The following is a 17,113-nucleotide window of genomic DNA, read 5'->3' as shown; positions in this document are numbered from 1 at the left end:
TACAGTAGTGATAGCACGGATGGGTAAGAGAGACTTGGCATATTAAGCAGCCAGATTGCCCCTCACCCTACACTATCCTGGAGCTAAGCTCCGTTCTTGCACTTTTCGAGGTTGAGCCAGACAGCAATAGATAGTTACCTCCGATGAAGCTCCCTCTTGTGCGGGTCAGTACTCAACTCGGAAGGGGAGTAACCAAGCCGTCACCGCCAGAGCCACCGTGAGCTGGATCACAACTACGCACTACAACTTGAGCAGCGAATACACTACGGAGCAGTGTATTAGGAAATCCTTAATAGCGTGTAGCAAAGAACGAGCGAACCAGATTCGGCAACCCGCACCGAGCCTCTTGTCCTACGTAACACATCGGCGCCGTCTTAGCCATCCTGGTCCATCTGACAAGTTTAGCCTGCGGCAGGATCGAGTTCATGTACAACATGTCCGGGGGCGCGGGTGCTTCAAGGAGATAGCCTCACGGCTAGGACGAGTCCGTCCGGGGCAGAACAAGGAGGCCCCTACATACCATACCCCTTTGCACTAGTGTGAACAACCCTAGTGTATGCGCACTAGAGTGTTCTTGGTCTTTTTTTTTTTTTTTCTTGGTCTTACCGCAAAGAACCATAGGCATACTCACCGGCACTCGCAACGTTACTCATTTCTGTAGGCCGTACGGTATTTTCCTTTCTTGTATACGGGATCGCCAGATCATTACGCCTCTTTCCCGCCTTCTCTTAGTTGCAGAAAAAGGGGGGGGGGGTTCGGAAGAAGGTGGCCAGGTAGTTAACGCGGAAGCTGATAAGAAATGGGAACGTGTCAGAAACACCCGGCAACACTTATTCCGTAGTGTACATAGACTGGGTGGATTCCGACCCATCAAGACTTCGAGATCCCCACGCAGATAAGGTTATCGCAGCGGCCCCCACTGAAGACAGGACCCTGCATGCGCACGTTTGTTTAGCTGGGCACATGTCGCACGCTCAAGTGTAACCACGGTAGCAGAAGCTCCAGGAAGGACGCGCCGATAAGGATATCAAACCGTCTGTGAGGCCGTGAGACCGCGGCCAAGATGAAGGCCCTTGTAGGCATGTGAGAGGCTTGGGATACATAAGGCCACGAGGCTTCCCTTCTTTCCTCGAAGCCCGAGGCCATCTCTTTTTCTCCGTCGAGGTTCGACAAAAAGTCCGAGGCTCCCCACCCGATATAGGGAGGTGCTCTCCACCAAGGAGACGAAGAGGTTGGAATTAGTTACGGTCCGTACTCGGTGCTTCCAGCTCCATGCGGACAGAGTGGTAATGCCAACCACAGCCCTGGAGATCGCCTGCCCAGACATGCACATGCTGCCGATTCAGACAGACGCGTCGCCGTCCTTAGCGTCATCGCCGTCGTCGACATTCCGAAAAATTGATGGTTGCCGGGAAGCAAGAGGCGGGTTGACGGGGGTTGACGGGGGTTGACTGCAGGCCGAAACGAGACACGGACAAACACGACCATGTCGGTCAAGGAGGGCTCGAGATGAGAGACGAACGGACCGAATCCAGTTTTCCTATCATCGACGTCTGCCAAAATGCATTACCAGTTGTCTTTAGCAACCCAAGATAAGCGGTGCGATCGTGGTGGATGATTGGGAGCTCGGAAAAATGGCCCAACCCGCGCTCGGCAGCCCTCACTTGCCAAATACGGAAGGATCCGGAGGCGGCACCGATAGACATTGGCAGTCGCTGCCAGCGAAGTCGGAGGCCATGCGAAAACAAATCGGAACGAGAGATTAACTATCTTCAATTTGGACGAGTTAGCTGGCCCCCACCAACTCGGAGCCCAATCGCTCGGGATGAGTTCCCGCCGACCCCGCCAGAAAGAGATTACCAAGTCAAATTTATCCATAGGTTGAGGCGGCCAATCGACTTCCGCGGATAAGTTTCCCAATGACAAAACGCGAGGCCCCCTTCCTGGAGAGCCGCGGCCCCATGCATCTCAAGATCCGATTTCGACAGGGAGGGCACGCGAGCATGCGGGGCATCTCGAGCATGGCTTTCTCCAACAATTCGAGAAAACAATCGCCAATCAGACCTTGAAGTTGCTATCGATAAGGGCGGCGGACAAACCGTGTTCGTGGCGCTGTTGCGCGACAGAAAAATAACGACGGCCATCTTGGAGAGCATCGACAGCCGGGATCGTCAGTGGCAAGAGTTGTGATCACCGCAGCACGCTTGCGGTTTGGGATTTGGCGAACACAACCCAGGGAGGCGTAGAAGGGGTGGCATCTCGGACGCGGCGTGGGATGAAGAGGAGGGGTGATGCCGTACTTCCAGAGCGAGCGAAAACCGGCGCGGTTCAAGACCAAGCACTTGCCAAGAGGTGGCCACTCGTCCCGCAACAGGGGCGGCCCCCGTGTGGGTTTTGCGGTCAACTTTCGCCGCCCACACGCCCACTCGAAGGCTGGCCCCGTCGTGAGACCGAACTACGAGCGGCGCGAGCCTCCAAGCACCCGCCTCTCGCGCCGGGCCTGTTCCCGGAGCCAGGGGGGGATGGGGGAGGACGGTACCTCGTCCCATTTTGCTCGACCGCTTGTCGGCCTCGACACCCCCACCACCCAAGCCAGATCTCGAGTATATAGGATGGTCCTTCTCCCTCTGGCCTCCTCCTGCACTCTGCCTTCCCTCTCTTCCTCTCTCTTCCATCCTCGCAGCGGAGTGTTGGGTCGACCGTGATTCTCCCCAGCAGCGAACCCTCCCGATACCAAGACGTCGACTCTCCCGATTTCAAACCAACCACCAGCCACCATGTCGCACCTCGCGCCCGAGCCCGAGTTCGAGCAGGCGTACAAGGGTGAGCAACGCTGCCGCTTGGTGACTTGTTGATTTTGCGACTCGGGACTGACGTCCACGCAGAGCTCGTCCTCACCCTCGAGAACAGCACCCTTTTCCAGAAGCACCCCGAGTACCGTACTGCGCTCAAGGTCGTCTCGATTCCCGAGCGTGTCATCCAATTCCGCGTCGTTTGGGAGGACGATGCCGGCAATGTTCAGGTCAACCGCGGCTACCGTGTGCAATTCAACTCCGCTCTCGGCCCCTACAAGGGTGGCCTGAGACTGCACCCCTCGGTCAACCTCTCGATGTAAGAAGGACAAAATAAGCCAGAGATGCACCGGGGAAAGCGGGCGCTGATAAAAGATACAGTCTGAAGTTCCTTGGTTTCGAGCAGATCTTCAAGAATGCGCTCACTGGCCGTAAGTGGGAACGTCCCGTCGACACCGAAGACCATGACGAATACAGATGCTGACTGCGGGACCAGTGATGATGGGTGGTGGTAAGGGTGGAGCCGACTTCGACCCCAAGGGCAAGAGTGATGCCGAGATTCGTCGCTTCTGCGTCGCCTTCATGCGCGAGCTCTCCAGGCACATCGGTGCCGACACCGACGTTCCCGCTGGTGACATTGGCGTCTCGGGCCGCGAGATCGGCTACATGTTTGGCGCCTACCGCCGCGAGCGCAACAAGTTCGAGGGTGTCCTCACCGGCAAGGGCCTCGACTGGGGTGGATCTCTGATTCGCCCCGAAGCTACCGGCTACGGTCTCGTCTACTACGTCGGCCACATGATCGAGCTCGCCGGCGCTGGCAACTGGGAGGGCAAGCGCGTCGCCATCTCTGGCTCTGGCAACGTTGCGCAGTACGCCGCCCTGAAGTGCATCGAGCTCGGTGCCACTGTCGTCTCGCTCTCCGATTCCAAGGGCTCGCTCGTCGCGGTCGACGACGGCTACGTCACGGTCGAGGACATCGAGGCCATCATGGACCTCAAGGTCAAGCGCAAGGCTCTGTCCGAGTACACCCCCAAGGGCAAGCTCAGGTACATCGAGGGCGCCCGCCCGTGGCTGCACGTTGGTCACGTCGACGTCGCCCTGCCGTGCGCGACCCAGAACGAGGTCAACAAGGAGGAGGCGCTCGCCCTCGTTGCCGGCGGTACCCGCTTCATTGCTGAGGGTTCCAACATGGGCTGCACGCTCGAGGCTATCGAGGTCTTTGAGAACGAGCGCCGGGCCAAGAAGGGCGAGGCTATCTGGTACGCTCCGGGCAAGGCGGCCAACTGCGGCGGCGTCGCCGTCTCTGGTCTCGAGATGTCGCAGAACAGCCAGCGTCTCTCGTGGACCAAGGAGGAGGTCGACCAGAAGCTCAAGGACATTATGAAGAACGCTTTCGAGCTCGGCGTTGCTACCGCCAAGAAGTACGTCGAATCCAGCGAGGGCGAGCTTCCCAGCCTGGTTGCTGGCAGCAACATTGCCGGTTTCGTCAAGGTCGCCCAGGCCATGTTCGAGCACGGCGACTGGTGGTGAGCGCGGGGCTATCGCGCGAAGCAGCAGCCTTTCGTTTGAGGGCATGCATCTTATTTTTGTTTCCTCTTTAATTTCCGGTTTTCGGTCAGTTGGCGTTTTGGGTTCTTCGCATGGAACGGAGTTGGATTGGACGAGTTCACGACATGATTCCTTGGGTTCGCCGGCTGCGGGCTGTCAATATCCGGTCGTCTCTGCAAAGCGTGGGAATTGGGGGAATACGTACTATTCACGGGTACATGCATAGACCAGCGATCAGCGTTTGCATACCAAGGTAGCAATTCATAAACTCATTTGACTCATCACTGCCTACAAGTACGTACGGAGCACAGGTTAATTCACTATACTGCCTACCGAAACACCCTGGAGAGCACACCATCAGAAACTCCGTTGGCAGATTTCGTCTTGTCGAAAGTGACACATCTAAAGAAGGATAATTCTACTTAGACCTGTTGACCGACAATTTCACGCCTTCCACCAGAGAGAGAGGCTAGGAAGCTGAAGATGAGTGACAGGAAAAGGGCCTACCTCGACGCTGTGCCTTCCTCTTGTGCAAGCGCCGATAGCCTTTTTTTTTTTTTTTTGACCGAGTCAGTACCGCCCCCAGATAAGGCTATCACAATTGAACATCGCAGATAATCACTTTGTCGCGTTCTGTGGCATCCTGGTGCGACTCGGCGCAGTAACTGAAACTCGGGACGGCCGTACCTTGCATCGTCGACGGATTATGGAGTCCGCAGGACATCCGTAATCCGTACATGCACCCAATATTAGCCAAGGAGGACCTGAGCTGAGCTACCACTAGTGAGCCTTGCACACACACACAGTCGTGCACAGCACCACAACTCGAAAACAAATGTCACCGCCTCAGGTTCAGCAAAGCTGCAGTGATACCTCCGGAACTTTTTTTTTTTTTTTTTTTTTTTTTTTTTTTTTTTTTTTTTAATTAGTACGGAGTAATCTCTTGTGCATCCTCGTTCGGCCTCCGCCCACCAACCAGTTACCGTTTTAAACCCTGTTCGTACTACGGAGTACAATACATAGTTACACACCTAGTGTACACTCGGGTCATCGCAACATCCATCCTCCGACTCGGTCGCTACTCTGTAGTCCCTCGGTCATGATCACCCGGATGCTGCCTTCCGTTTTCTTCTTTCATTATATTTCATGTTATTTTCAATTTCGTCTTTTCTTCCCTTCTTACCACTTTCTTATTCCAAATCTTTAATCCAAAGGATTTGCAGCATGCATCCCCGATTCGGGGGCGAAATGAACAAAGTTCGGACACGGTGCGGTACGCAACGGAGTTGCCGCGGCAGGGCCGCAGTTCTCGACCTGATCCCGAATGCTCCTGGGCCTCTCGCGTGCGTCACGCGCCGGCGCTGACCGACACAGGGCTGAAAGATGGTTCTTGGCGCAGAACATCAGCGACATGGGTGCGGCAGCTGTGGGCTACACTACAATCAGAACTTGGTCGTCGTCCCATTTCGCACGCCTTCCTCGAACGTGTTTTCGATGCACCCACATCACACACCTGCGAAAGGTTGTGGATATAATCCGTACTTGGATCGATGCACAGACTGGAGCGATGGCGTAGGGCGTCCAATGGCAGTCGCCATGCCCGAAGTCCATCGGCGTCCATCAACACTGTGTTTGCACCACCGGATCATCATACTCAGCCATTGTTCGGCCCTTCCCTGATAACTATGGAAAGATAGTGTACTGTCTCAGGCACTCGCGATTTGCGCTCCTGCGTGGTTGGTCGCCATTGGACTGGGGAGCTTTCGCCCGTGATGACAGCCCGGCCTATCAGGGCGCGGCGTCTTCGTCTCCCATCCAATAGCGCCTTCAGCCGCTACTTCACCCATACTTACGCAGGACAGTGACGCACTACCCCCCCGGCCGAGGGCGAAAATGGAGTGTTCTCCGGGGCGTCAGCGCCGCCCAGAGACCAGGGTGGCTTGCCTGGCGTGGAGGCCGTATGCAACCTCCCACTCGGGCCCATGTCCGGAATCTTTGACGAATTGTTCCTCGTTGATGACAATGGGCACGGCCCGTCATTCTTTTGACCCTCCTGATATTTTACGTCTTGAGAGAAGAGGGGGAGATTGCACGGACAGCGTCATGATGGGTTTTCTCTGCGGAGCAACGACTCTGAGACTGTGGCACGCCGAGCCCAAACAGCCGCAACAACACGAACTGTCGCTAGTTATTGATAATTAGCGCTCAATGTTCAAGTCGCGCCCGAACAGGGGTATCTCGTGGCTGTGGTTCCGAGAAGCTGTGATCGCTCCACAGCCATCTCCACAACACCAGATGCCGCCCGCCCGCGGAAGGCACTTGGCCGCAGTATCTTGGCCAATGGTGATCCGGCTCGACCGCTGCAGTTCGTTTTTGCCCAGCCCGGGAAGGTTCGGGCTGAGAGCCGATGGGGCTGCCATGCCCGTTCTTGTCTCCCTTAGTGGGCGGGCTACAGACCAAGTGACTTGATGCCTGCCTTTTCTCGTCTGCCTAACATGTCAATCAATGGGAAAAGTCCTCTGGTGTACGGTAACTAAACCGAGCCGAGAAAAGAGTATCCCGACGGTGGGGAGCTGTTGGCCATCCCATGGGTGGGCAAGCTACGACTCCATCATGAGTAACTAAGGCATTCTTCCCTTTTTTGGCTCCAAGCCTCGAGAGATTATTACTTCATCGGACATTTTGTATATCAGAACCCCTCACTCCTGCATCAACCAAACACTACCTGAGCGCTTCATATGATCTGACCTCGTTCTCCTGTTGTTGAAGGGGCTCAGTCATAGTCTTGTGTCTTATACATGCATACATAACTGACCAACCTCCCCCCCGCCCCCCCAAATCCTTGCTTGACCGATACGTCAAGCCCAAGAAGCGTATTTCAGTCAAGGGACATCCCACAATAGCAGAACTCGGAACTGGATAGTACAGTTCTGTCGCCATAACAATGGATAAGCCCTCGTCTCACAACCAGACAGGGTCATTACAGGTCAACGGCCCTCTCTCTCCTCCCCTTACTCCGGCGGTGAACGGCACAGGCAACCGCACGGACATCCTGGACGGTACCAACAAATCCTTCCTCGGCGGGCGACCAGCGTCTCCGGACCCAAGTATCTCCTCTAGGTCCGGCTCTAGCTCGAACAATGCATCCAGCACGGCCTCGAGCCCACGGCCCCGGTCAGCGTCGACCTTTACAGCACCCCCCTCGACCTACACTCAGCCGTCCTCCACTCCGGACCTGCGCCTTCTCGAGGACTCTACTCCCCAACTGCCAAACCGCTCTCTTCTTGAGGCCGAACACAAAGGACATGCCACCCCACAAGCACCACAAGCAGCAGCAGCAGCAGCAGCAGCAGCAGCAGCAGTGACAGCAACGACAGCATCATCACAACAAAAACAACAACAAGCACCCGGCTGGCGCAAACGGCGCGTCTACACGGACGGGCGGCAGGACGCGCCGTTCCCGCGGCTGTCCAAGCCGGTGGAGCTGCTCCGCGGCGCCTACGACGTGGTGGTGATCGGGTCCGGGTACGGGGGCGGGGTGGCGGCGTCGCGGATGGCGCGGACGGGCCAGTCGGTCTGCGTGCTGGAGCGCGGCCGCGAGAAGTGGCCGGGCGAGTACCCGCGCGGGACGGCCGACGCGGTCCGCGAGCTGCACTGCTCCGGAGCCTTCGCCCCGGGCTGGCTCAAGGGCCTCCCGATCGACGCCGGCGACCCCACCGGCCTGTTCCACCTCATCATGGGCCGCGGCCAGAGCGCCGTGGTGGCCAATGGTGAGTTTCTTTTTCTTTCTTTTCTTCTTTTTCTTCTCTTCTCTTCCCCCTTTTCCGTTTTGTTTTTCTCCTCACTCTACTCTACCTATCCAAAGGCCGGAGGCAGTTGTTAAAAGGGGAAAGAAAAGGGGAAAAAAAAGGGGGGGAGTGTGAGTGAGTGAGTTTGGTGTGCTGGGTGGCTGACATTAGACGCCCATCAGGACTCGGCGGGACGAGCTTGATCAACGCGAACGTGTTCATGGAGGCGGATAAGGAGACATTGGCCATGAAGGCGTGGCCGCCGGAAATCAGGGAGAATGTGGATGAGTTGGATAAGTGTAAGCATCTTTCTGCTCCCTGTTCCCCCCCACCCCCCACCGCCCTTCCTAGGAAGGAGAAAAAAAATAAAGCTCTCGGCCTGTGCATATGTTGATCAATCTCAGACTACGCAAAGGTGGAGGCCGTCCTCGAGCCTCAGGAGTATCCGGACGAGTGGCCCAAACTGGCCAAGGCGGAGCTGTTCAAGAAGCAGGCCGAGCTTCTGGGACTGGGGCACAAGTTCAAGAAGGTGCGGCAGACCACGCGCTTCACCAACGGGCCCAACAGCTGCGGCGTCGAGATGTCGCCCTCGACATTGACAGGCCAGGACACGACGGGGATCAACGACGGGTCCAAGAACTCGACACTGGTCACGTACATCGCCGACGCCTGGAACTGGGGCGCCGAGATCTTTTGCGAGTGCGAGGTGCGCTACATCGAAAAGGTCGAACACGACGAGGGGTACCGGGTCTACTTTGCCTGGCACGGCCGCAATCGGGGCTTGTTCAAGGCCAACTTGCATGGCGACCTCATGTGGGTGCATGCGAAGAAGGCCGTCTTCCTCGGCGCGGGAGCGATTGCCTCGACCGAGATCCTGCTACGTAGCAAGGCCATGGGCCTCGAGATGAGTGACCTGGTTGGCCAGAACATGAGCGGCAACGGTGACATGCTGGCGTTTGGGTAAGTCTTCTATATATACATAGCCGTTACTGGAGTCTCAACAACAGGACGAAAAGGGGGCGAGGAGGGGGGAAGGGGAATAAGAAGCCGACTGTTTGCTGACATTTTTCGATGCTGCCCAGCTATAACGCGGACGAAAAGACAAACATTCTCGGGTCTGAGAAGCCGTCTCCGTATGACCCCACCGGCCCTACCATCACCAGCGTCATCGACTGCCGGGAAGGGAACGAGAACCCGTTGAACGGGTTTGTCATTGAGGAGGGCGCCATCCCGCACGCCCTGGCCCCTTTCTTCCAAGCCATGTTGGATCTCATGCCGGGGAAGAAGGAATCCGAGAACGAGACTCTGTTCGAGAAGACGCAGGCCGCCCTGGCACGCTACGGCAGCAGGGTCCTCGGGCCGTACTTCAAGAAGGGGGCCGTGGAGAAGACCCAGGTCTACCTCGTCATGTCCCACGACAGTAGGGTCTTCCCGAACAGCATGCGTTCTGCCCGCCTTGGTCGGTTGGATGGCACTGACGGCGTGTATCTTGTATCTAGGTAGCCAAGCCGTCCTGTCCCTTGTGGACGACAAGCCAATGCTCGAATTCACCGGGTTCTGCCGGAGCCACCACGTCAAGAGGCTCAACCAGCTGCTCGAGAAAGCTACCGAGGCTGTCGGCGGCACCCTCGTGCATAACCCCTTCCAGGCGGTGCTGGACCAGCAGATCACAGTCCATCCTATCGGGTATGTGGCATTCTCCCCCCCCCCCCCCCTCCTTTTCACCCTCGCTCTCTCCTGTTCTAGCGTCGTCTCTGGAAAGTTCAACAACGCTAACCGATGAATTTCGAACCAAAGCGGTGCCTGCATGGCCCGGGACAACACGGGTAAGACGGGCGTGACCAACCATGCGGGCCAAGTGTTCACGGGAAGGGGCTCTGAGACGTACGACGGCCTGATCGTGACGGACGGGTCGGTCATCCCGACTGCGCTCGGGGCCAACCCGTTCGCCACGATCGCGGCCCTGGCTGAGCGCTCCGTCGAGATGTACGCAAAGTCCAAGGGGCTCACCATCAGCGAGGAGAAGAACGGGATCCTGGACCTGCTCGGCGAGCCCCAGCACGCGCCGCGGCGCGACCGGCCGAGCCACAAACGGGAGCAGATCCGGATGATGGAGGAGCAGGAGAGTCTCGACATGGCGGACAAGGTGATCCGCTCAGCCCGCGAGCTCAGCGCGGGCGGCATCGGCTTCACCGAGGTCATGTCTGGCTTCATCCACCACGACGAGAACCTCACGGGCGACGACCGCGAGACGTACGAGCTCGCGCACCGGGTGGCCAAGTCGCGGTGCGAGAGCGCGCGCTTCTTCCTGAGCGTGCAGGCGTTCAACACGCGCGAGCTGGTCAGGCACTCGCAGCACCGCGGCATGCTGACGGGCACCTTCGTCTGCCCGGCCATCCCGGGGTCGCCCTTCATGGTGCAGCGGGGCGAGTTCAACCTCTTCATCCTCAACAACAAGGCGCCGGGCACCCGCAACCTGACGTACGACTTCGACATGACGGGCGTCGACGGCCGGAGGCTGCACTTCCACGGCTACAAGGTGGTGGACTCGTCCGTCGCCCTGGCCCCGTTCGAGTTCTGGAGGGCCACCAGCACCCTGTACGTCACCGTCAGCAAGCACGTCAAGGGCATGTGCGCCGACCTCGACGACGAGGACGCCTGGCGCCGCGGCCCCGTCGTCGCCAAGGGCGTCATGCACATCCGGCCGGCCGACTTCCTCTCCCAGATCGAGACCATGGCGCCGACCGGGAGCAACGTCGTCCGGAGGGCCCTCAGCGCCGCCAGCTTCCTGACCTACTTCACCCGCAAGTCGCTGTCCCTCCTGCTCGCGCCCCTGACGCCGCTCGAGTACCCGACCAAGACGTGCAGCGGCTACATCAACCACACGCCCCCGGACCGCTCCGTCGACATCGTCGCCCCGGACGGCGTGTGCTCGCGCATGCACGTCTGGGAGCCCACCCACGTGCCGGAGGACTCGGGGGTGCGCAACCTCTTCATGATCCCCGGCGCCTCGGTCGACCACCAGATCTTCGCCCTCCCGACGATCCCGTTCAACGCGGTCAACTACTTCACCCGGGCCGGCTACCGCGTCCTCGTCTCGGTCCACCGCATCAGCCAGCTCATGATGGCGGGCAGCCACTGGACGACCTACGACGCCCGCCTGGACCTGCGGGCCTGCCTGGAGCACATCCGCGCCGCCTACGGCCCGGAGCCCGTCTACGCGGTCGCCCACTGCATGGGCAGCGTCGCCTTCGCCTCGGGCCTCCTGGACGGCACCATCCCGGCCTCGTGGATCCTCGGCATCACCTGCTCGCAGGTCTTCATGCACCCGGTCTGGTCGCCCACCAACATGGCCAAGGTCCTGGCCGGGCCCGTGCCCCTGGACCGGCTCTACTCGCTCGTCGCCGGCAGCTGGTTCTCGTGCGGCGCCTCGCCGCCCGGCGACGCCGCCTGGCCGCAGCGCGCCCTCGACCAGCTGCTGCGCCTGTACCCGCAGCCGCGGCGCGAGATGTGCAGCAGCGCGTCCTGCCACCGGACCAGCCTCGTCTTCGGCCGGTGCTGGAACCACGCCAACCTCAACGAGGCCACCCACCGGCAGATCGACCGCTTCTTCGGCGGCGTCAACATGACCCAGCTGCGCCTGCTCATGCGCATGGGCCGCGACGGCCACGTCATGGCCAACGCGCCCCTCTTCGAGCGCCTCACGGGGCCCGACAACGTCGCCCGTCTGCGCGGCCTCCCCGTCTTCCTCTTCGTCGGCCGCGACAACGCCGTCCTCTCGCCCGAGTCCACCGTCCGCTCCTACGAGGTCCTCTGCGACGCCTTCGAGCGCGGCGACTACCGCCGCAGGGTCGTCCCCGGCTACGGCCACCTCGACTGCTGGATGGGCCGCAACGCCTGGAAGGACGTCTACCCCCTGGTCCGCGAGGAGGTCGACCGCGTCACCCGCGGCGAGCACTACGAGTTCGTCGAGCCCGACGACCGCTTCAAGGCCATGGTCCACGGCGGAGAGCTGCTCTATTGATCATCTTTTTTTTTTTTTTGCAAATAAAAAAAATCACGGGAAAGCAATTGACGGAGTCGTGTGGTTATAATAGAGGTCTTGTGAGAGATCATGTCCTTGTTGATAAGAGGGTTCATCCCCTTGGCGTTCGGGCGGACCTGTGTACCTATCTGTTGGCTTTTTTGTTATTATTATTCTTTTTATTCTTTTTGGATAGGTCTGTTTGTCAGGAGGTGGTTCACGTACTTCGTCCTTTTTTTTTATCATATTCGGTAGTGTTGGGTCTGTTTGCATAACGTACAATGAGGGTTGGATTGATGTTGGGACATCTAGCTGGACCTGATAGCAGGTGCGTATAACAAGGAGGCAGAAACCATGAGATGGATTTACCTCGGTTGACATTCCTTCGGTTTCGTTGAAAAATCCATGTACCGGTCCCGCATCGAGACCGTCGGTCCAAGCCCCCAGCTAGCATGCAGCAGCCTGGCTGACGTTGACAATATAAATATACTCAAAGGTGACTCGAATCGGTACGCAGACCTGAGCAGCCATCTCTGCATGGGCTTCGAGAAGCAAAAGACACGTAAATTCATAACACCATCACATTATGACAAGATGAGAGGAATAAGACACCAGCCCGTCCAGCCCCGAATACCGATATGACAACATGGTAATTAATTCCCTTCCAGAACGCCCTTGCATCGCCCTTGCATCGCCCAGCATAATAGCCAAGCCTCTTCCCCTTTAACTAACCCCCGGTCTGTCCCCTCCAAACCTTTTCTGACCGCTCGCTACCAGTTAGCAGCCTTATCGAAATCGAACCGGGCCAGCTCCTTATTCGCGTCTTCCAGGTCCTTCTTGGCCTTCATGCGCATATAAAAGATGGGGCAATCTTTACTGCTGCAGATGACCTCGCAGTGCATGCTCCCCTGGCAGCGCTGGCACTGCGTCCACAGGCGGCTGAAGCGCACCTCGAGGTCCGACACCTTGTCGAGCGTCTTCTTGTAGAGCTCGCCGATACGAGGCGCGTCGTCGGCGCACACGGCGCCCTGGCTCTCCTCCTTGCCCGTCAGCGGCTTCTTGCAGCCCATACAGGTCTGCGTCTTCTTGGCGAACTTCATCAGCCCGCCGACCGTCGGCGCCGCCACAGAGATGGTGCGCGTGTGGTCGCCCGACAGGAGCGACTTGGCTTTGCTCTCGCTGCCGAGGATGGGCTCGAAGATACGGGTCAAGGGCTTGGCCAGCTGGTTGTCGAGATAGTACTTGGTGTCGATCGGGACGTTGTGCTCGAGCACGTACATGGGGTCCTCGGAGCGCTCGAAGTTCTTGGAGCCGGCCGCGCCCTTTACCATGACGTAGGCCACACGATCGCCCAGGCCGGGGGCCGAGCCGGGGTCCCGCTTCTTCATGCGCTGGGCCAGCTCGACGTGAGCCTGCTTCGCCGCGTAGTCCTCCTTGGTCAGCGCTTTGGTAATGACCAGCTTGGACATGTCGATCTTGTTCTGCAAAAGGTCGGAGATGGTGTCCTTGACATATCTATTAGGGTCGGTGTGGTTAGCAGGTGTAAAAAGCGTTGCCGAAGACGAGTGGGGCCACCTTACTCTTGAGCACCCGACACGTCCCGGTCGATAAGGATCATCCTCAGGACCTTCTCGATGACGGTCTGCGCCAGCAGACAGTTGTCTCGCCTGACCGTCTCGATACCCTTGGTATCCATCTTGTCGTACTTGTCCGGCCTGGTCCAGTACAGCCCGGCGTACCGCTTCTTGTTGATTAGCAGGTAGGGGAAGTAGACCTTTTCGAACTCGAGCTTGATGGGCTTGATGAACTTGCTCGAGACGTACTGAGACGCGTCCTCGCCGAGCTTCATCGCCTCGGCCAAGTCGGTGGTGCCGAATTTGACCATGACGGAATCGGTATCGCCGTAGATGACTTGGGCGTCGTGAGAATAGCCGTTGGCAATCGTATATCTCTTTTCTACTTCCTGCTTCGTCTTTTCAATCATCTGACGACCGAAACCCGTCGTGCTGCTGGCGATCTCCAGACACGGGAGCTTGCCGTTCGTGGCGCCGGTCAGACCGTAGACCGAGTTGGCGCTGATCTTCAGCGCCAGCTGCCGACCGTTCAACACGGCTTTCTTGAACGGGTCCGTCTCTGCGGCGAGCTCGCGCTTCGCCTGCTTTCTGGCCGCGAGCAGTTCCTCCAGAATCTGGGCCAGTAAGCCTTTCCGCTGCTTGGTCGTGACGAACATGTCCCCGCTCGGGGTGACGATGTAGTCCTCGTCCTTCTTCAGGTTCCACTTCTCGACATCTTTCTTCTTGATCAGGGTGGTGTAGCAGAGGTTGTGCGCTTGCATGATGCTAGGGTACAGCGAGGCGAAATCGAGGGTGGCAATGGGCACGTCGTAGTAATTTCTTATCGGCTCGATGACCGTGGCACCCTCGTATTGTTCTTCTGACGATTCCGACCTCAGGTTCGGAATGACCAGCTTCTGCTCCAGGGCCTTGCGGTAGAGCTGACTCAAGAACTTCACCTGCTGGCCTCTCGCGAGGAGGAAGTTGAAGGGCACGCCCGTGACTCTTGCCATCTCGGTGTAATTTTCGAGACATGACAGCTTCTCCATCAGCCTCTGCGGGAGGTAGGCATCCTTGAGACAGTAGAGCGCCAGTCTGCGTCTCGACTCGGGCGTGCCCTCGAACAGTTCTGTGATCATGGAGTGGTGGACGTCCTCCTTCTGCTCGCCGAGGAAGTGGAAGGAAACGGAGTTCAGGGTGTAGCTGCGCAGCTGGTGGTCGCGCTGAATCAACTGCAAGAGGTCGAGCTGAAGGCGACCGTGAATGTTGGTGGCCTTGGTATCCCGATTGCCCATCTGCTTGCTGGAAAAGCTGGTGTCCTTGGAGAAGGACTTGACGCCGCGTAGACGAGACCAATACTCAAACCCTTGGACCTTGAGATGTTTGGCCCGATCGAGGAGGTAGGGAAAGTCAAAGTTGGCAATGTTGTAACCGGTGATGATGTCGGGGTCGACCTGCACCAGGAAGTCTCTCCAGGCCGACAGCATATCCTCCTCCTTGTCAAACGACAAGATCTGAGTGGCCACAATGGGGCTCGTGGTGTCGAGACAAAAGACGTTCCTGACGAATGGCTTCTTCTCTCCATACTTGGTGACGATGTTCGCGATCTGGATGACAGCATCGTGGTTCGCTTCCGGGAAGATACCTTTGCGGCCGGCGCATTCGATATCGAAAGAGAGGACTCTCAGGGGAGCCATCTTGGACCACTCGCCGACGGGTTTGTGGGAGATCAGATCTCGGTAGCTGATCTGTGCCTCGATCTGGCAATTCGACTGCTTGTCGTGCACGAGCGAATACTTGCCCGCTGGTGCCTCGACCCAGGCCATGCCGGCAATCTGCGCATTCGTCGTTAGCCACACCTGCTTGCCCTCGCCGTTGTGTCAGTGCTGGCATACCGAACAATCCACCATGAAGCGGAGCAGGTACTGGATGTTGTCAAAGGTCATGATGGTGCCGTCCGAGCTCTTCCACATTTTCTTATAATTGGCATCGCCACGCTCGATTGTCGACCGGACCTTACCGATGAGCTTGGGATCGGTCACGGTGATCTTGAGATAGGGGCTCTGGACGTTCCCCTGGAAGCCGTAGATGTTCTCGCGCATCGTCAGGGTGACGGAGTGAATGGCCCGCTGGTTCAGGGCCAGCTGTGACTCGAGGTACGCTTGAAACTTGGGGCAGTCTTCCGCCGTAAAGGACACAGGAGCCGCGACATAGAGGTAGTGCTTGAAGTCTCTGACGTGCAGCAGCACCGAGTTGCCATTTTCGGTAACGCCAAAGAGCTTGATGGTAGCCTGGCCGCCGGCGATGGTGCCCTCCTCGGCCTCGATGGCCTGGAAGCAGAGGTTGTCTTTCTCAGCGTCATAGCCGCTGGGTACCGGTGGACGATCCCAGATCTGGTCTTTCTCTGCATTGTTCTCCTTGAGACCCGAGATGTCCTGGCTCATGCGCTCGAGCACTTCTGTCTCAAACGTGCTCTTTTGCTGGCTGGAGGCGAGCCTGCCCTTGCCGTCGCTCTGGGAGCTGGCAAGTTGGACGGAGGGGGAGGAGGAGGAGGGAGGGTCATCGACACGGCGCTTCTTGGAGGAGACGGGAGTGGCAACAATGTTACGGCGGGCGCTCGACGCTTCGCCAAACACCCGCTTCTGGGGTAATGTTGCGGAGGGCATCGCGAGAGGAGCTGCACCAAGCGGCCGAGCGAGTGCGAGCTCTCAGGCCGGTCCTAATTGGTAAGACTTGATGGATAGGGTGGAATTGAAGTAGTATCGTGGTAGTTTCTGGTCATCGATGCATCAAGATGTGAGCTGTGCAACGTCGAGCATTGTGCACCAGGCTGGAGTGTTGAGTCGCGAGGAGGGAAAGCGACTCGAGTCGGCGCAGTGATGGCACGAAATCCACCCCAGGAATTCGTCGACGCGCCTTTGTTACGTGACGTGCCCCACTTTCGTGACGCGAACTTTAATGGATCGCAGTACGGAGTAATCCGTACTAAATGTAATCCGTACAGAGGAATCTCGGCAATTGAACCGCAAGCCTGCGGTCGTTGCTACGAACATGAAGCCCGATACCGGTATAATTGTGCCATTGGTTGTGAATAGGCGAGTATCTACTCCGTAGGGCAGGTTTCTTATATATATTCTGGGGACGAGCAGCATACTCCCTCAAAGTTCACAGCCGACGCAATCATCTGCAGTTATTTGCGTCAAGAACACGTGAAGACGTGATGGTTGACCCTAACCCTTGATCACATTACCCCGCCACCAAGCAGCACAGGACGAGCACCATGCCGATTGTTTACTTGGTCCCCTGAGACCTTGTCCCAAGGTTTTTTTTTTTTTTTTTTTTTTTTTTTTTTTGTGTGTCTGCATCCCATTTCTCATCCCAGCGCCATACGGCAGATTCCTTAGCTCA

General features: G+C 57.9%; 3 protein-coding genes across 3 annotated transcripts; 2 read left to right on the top strand and 1 right to left on the bottom strand.

Annotated features, from left to right (window-relative positions):
• Window positions 1-2,777: 2,777 nt before the first annotated feature.
• P884DRAFT_300654 (Glutamate/Leucine/Phenylalanine/Valine dehydrogenase-domain-containing protein) lies at window positions 2,778-4,322 on the top strand (the record flags this gene model as incomplete). Its single annotated transcript, XM_069444791.1, has 4 exons — window positions 2,778-2,823; window positions 2,886-3,111; window positions 3,174-3,223; window positions 3,289-4,322. The coding sequence occupies 4 exons, from the start codon at window positions 2,778-2,780 to the stop codon at window positions 4,320-4,322; spliced, it is 1,356 nt and encodes a 451-aa protein (XP_069296539.1).
• A 2,962-nt stretch (window positions 4,323-7,284) lies between these two features.
• Window positions 7,285-12,152, top strand: P884DRAFT_300653 (uncharacterized protein; the record flags this gene model as incomplete). Its single annotated transcript, XM_069444790.1, has 6 exons — window positions 7,285-8,110; window positions 8,311-8,427; window positions 8,533-9,088; window positions 9,211-9,548; window positions 9,628-9,814; window positions 9,926-12,152. The coding sequence occupies 6 exons, from the start codon at window positions 7,285-7,287 to the stop codon at window positions 12,150-12,152; spliced, it is 4,251 nt and encodes a 1,416-aa protein (XP_069296538.1).
• Window positions 12,153-12,693: 541 nt separating this feature from the next.
• P884DRAFT_260896 (DNA polymerase family B-domain-containing protein) lies at window positions 12,694-16,319 on the bottom strand. The gene is made up of 3 exons (XM_069441506.1): window positions 15,601-16,319; window positions 13,733-15,540; window positions 12,694-13,667 (listed from the first exon to the last, which is right to left on the bottom strand). Exons 1-3 carry the CDS (start codon window positions 16,147-16,149, stop codon window positions 12,923-12,925), a joined length of 3,102 nt encoding a protein of 1,033 aa, XP_069296537.1. The 5' UTR covers window positions 16,150-16,319; the 3' UTR covers window positions 12,694-12,922.
• Window positions 16,320-17,113: the final 794 nt, after the last annotated feature.

Source organism: Thermothelomyces heterothallicus (genome assembly GCF_042370625.1).
Source record: "Thermothelomyces heterothallicus CBS 202.75 unplaced genomic scaffold P884_scaffold_15, whole genome shotgun sequence".
NCBI lineage: Eukaryota > Fungi > Ascomycota > Sordariomycetes > Sordariales > Chaetomiaceae > Thermothelomyces > Thermothelomyces heterothallicus.
This window is presented reverse-complemented; position numbering and strand designations above follow the sequence as displayed.

What these genes read in the sequence shown, in the direction of transcription:
- P884DRAFT_260896 (XM_069441506.1), bottom strand. Translation starts at nt 16,149, where the DNA reads ATGAGCCAGGACATCTCGGGTCTCAAGGAGAACAATGCAGAGAAAGAC. An exon ending in GCTTCATGGTGGATTGTTCG is followed by an intron (nt 15,541 to 15,600) that starts GTATGCCAGCAC and finishes ACGAATGCGCAG; the next exon opens with ATTGCCGGCATGGCCTGGGT. An exon ending in GACGTGTCGGGTGCTCAAGA is followed by an intron (nt 13,668 to 13,732) that starts GTAAGGTGGCCC and finishes CGACCCTAATAG; the next exon opens with ATATGTCAAGGACACCATCT.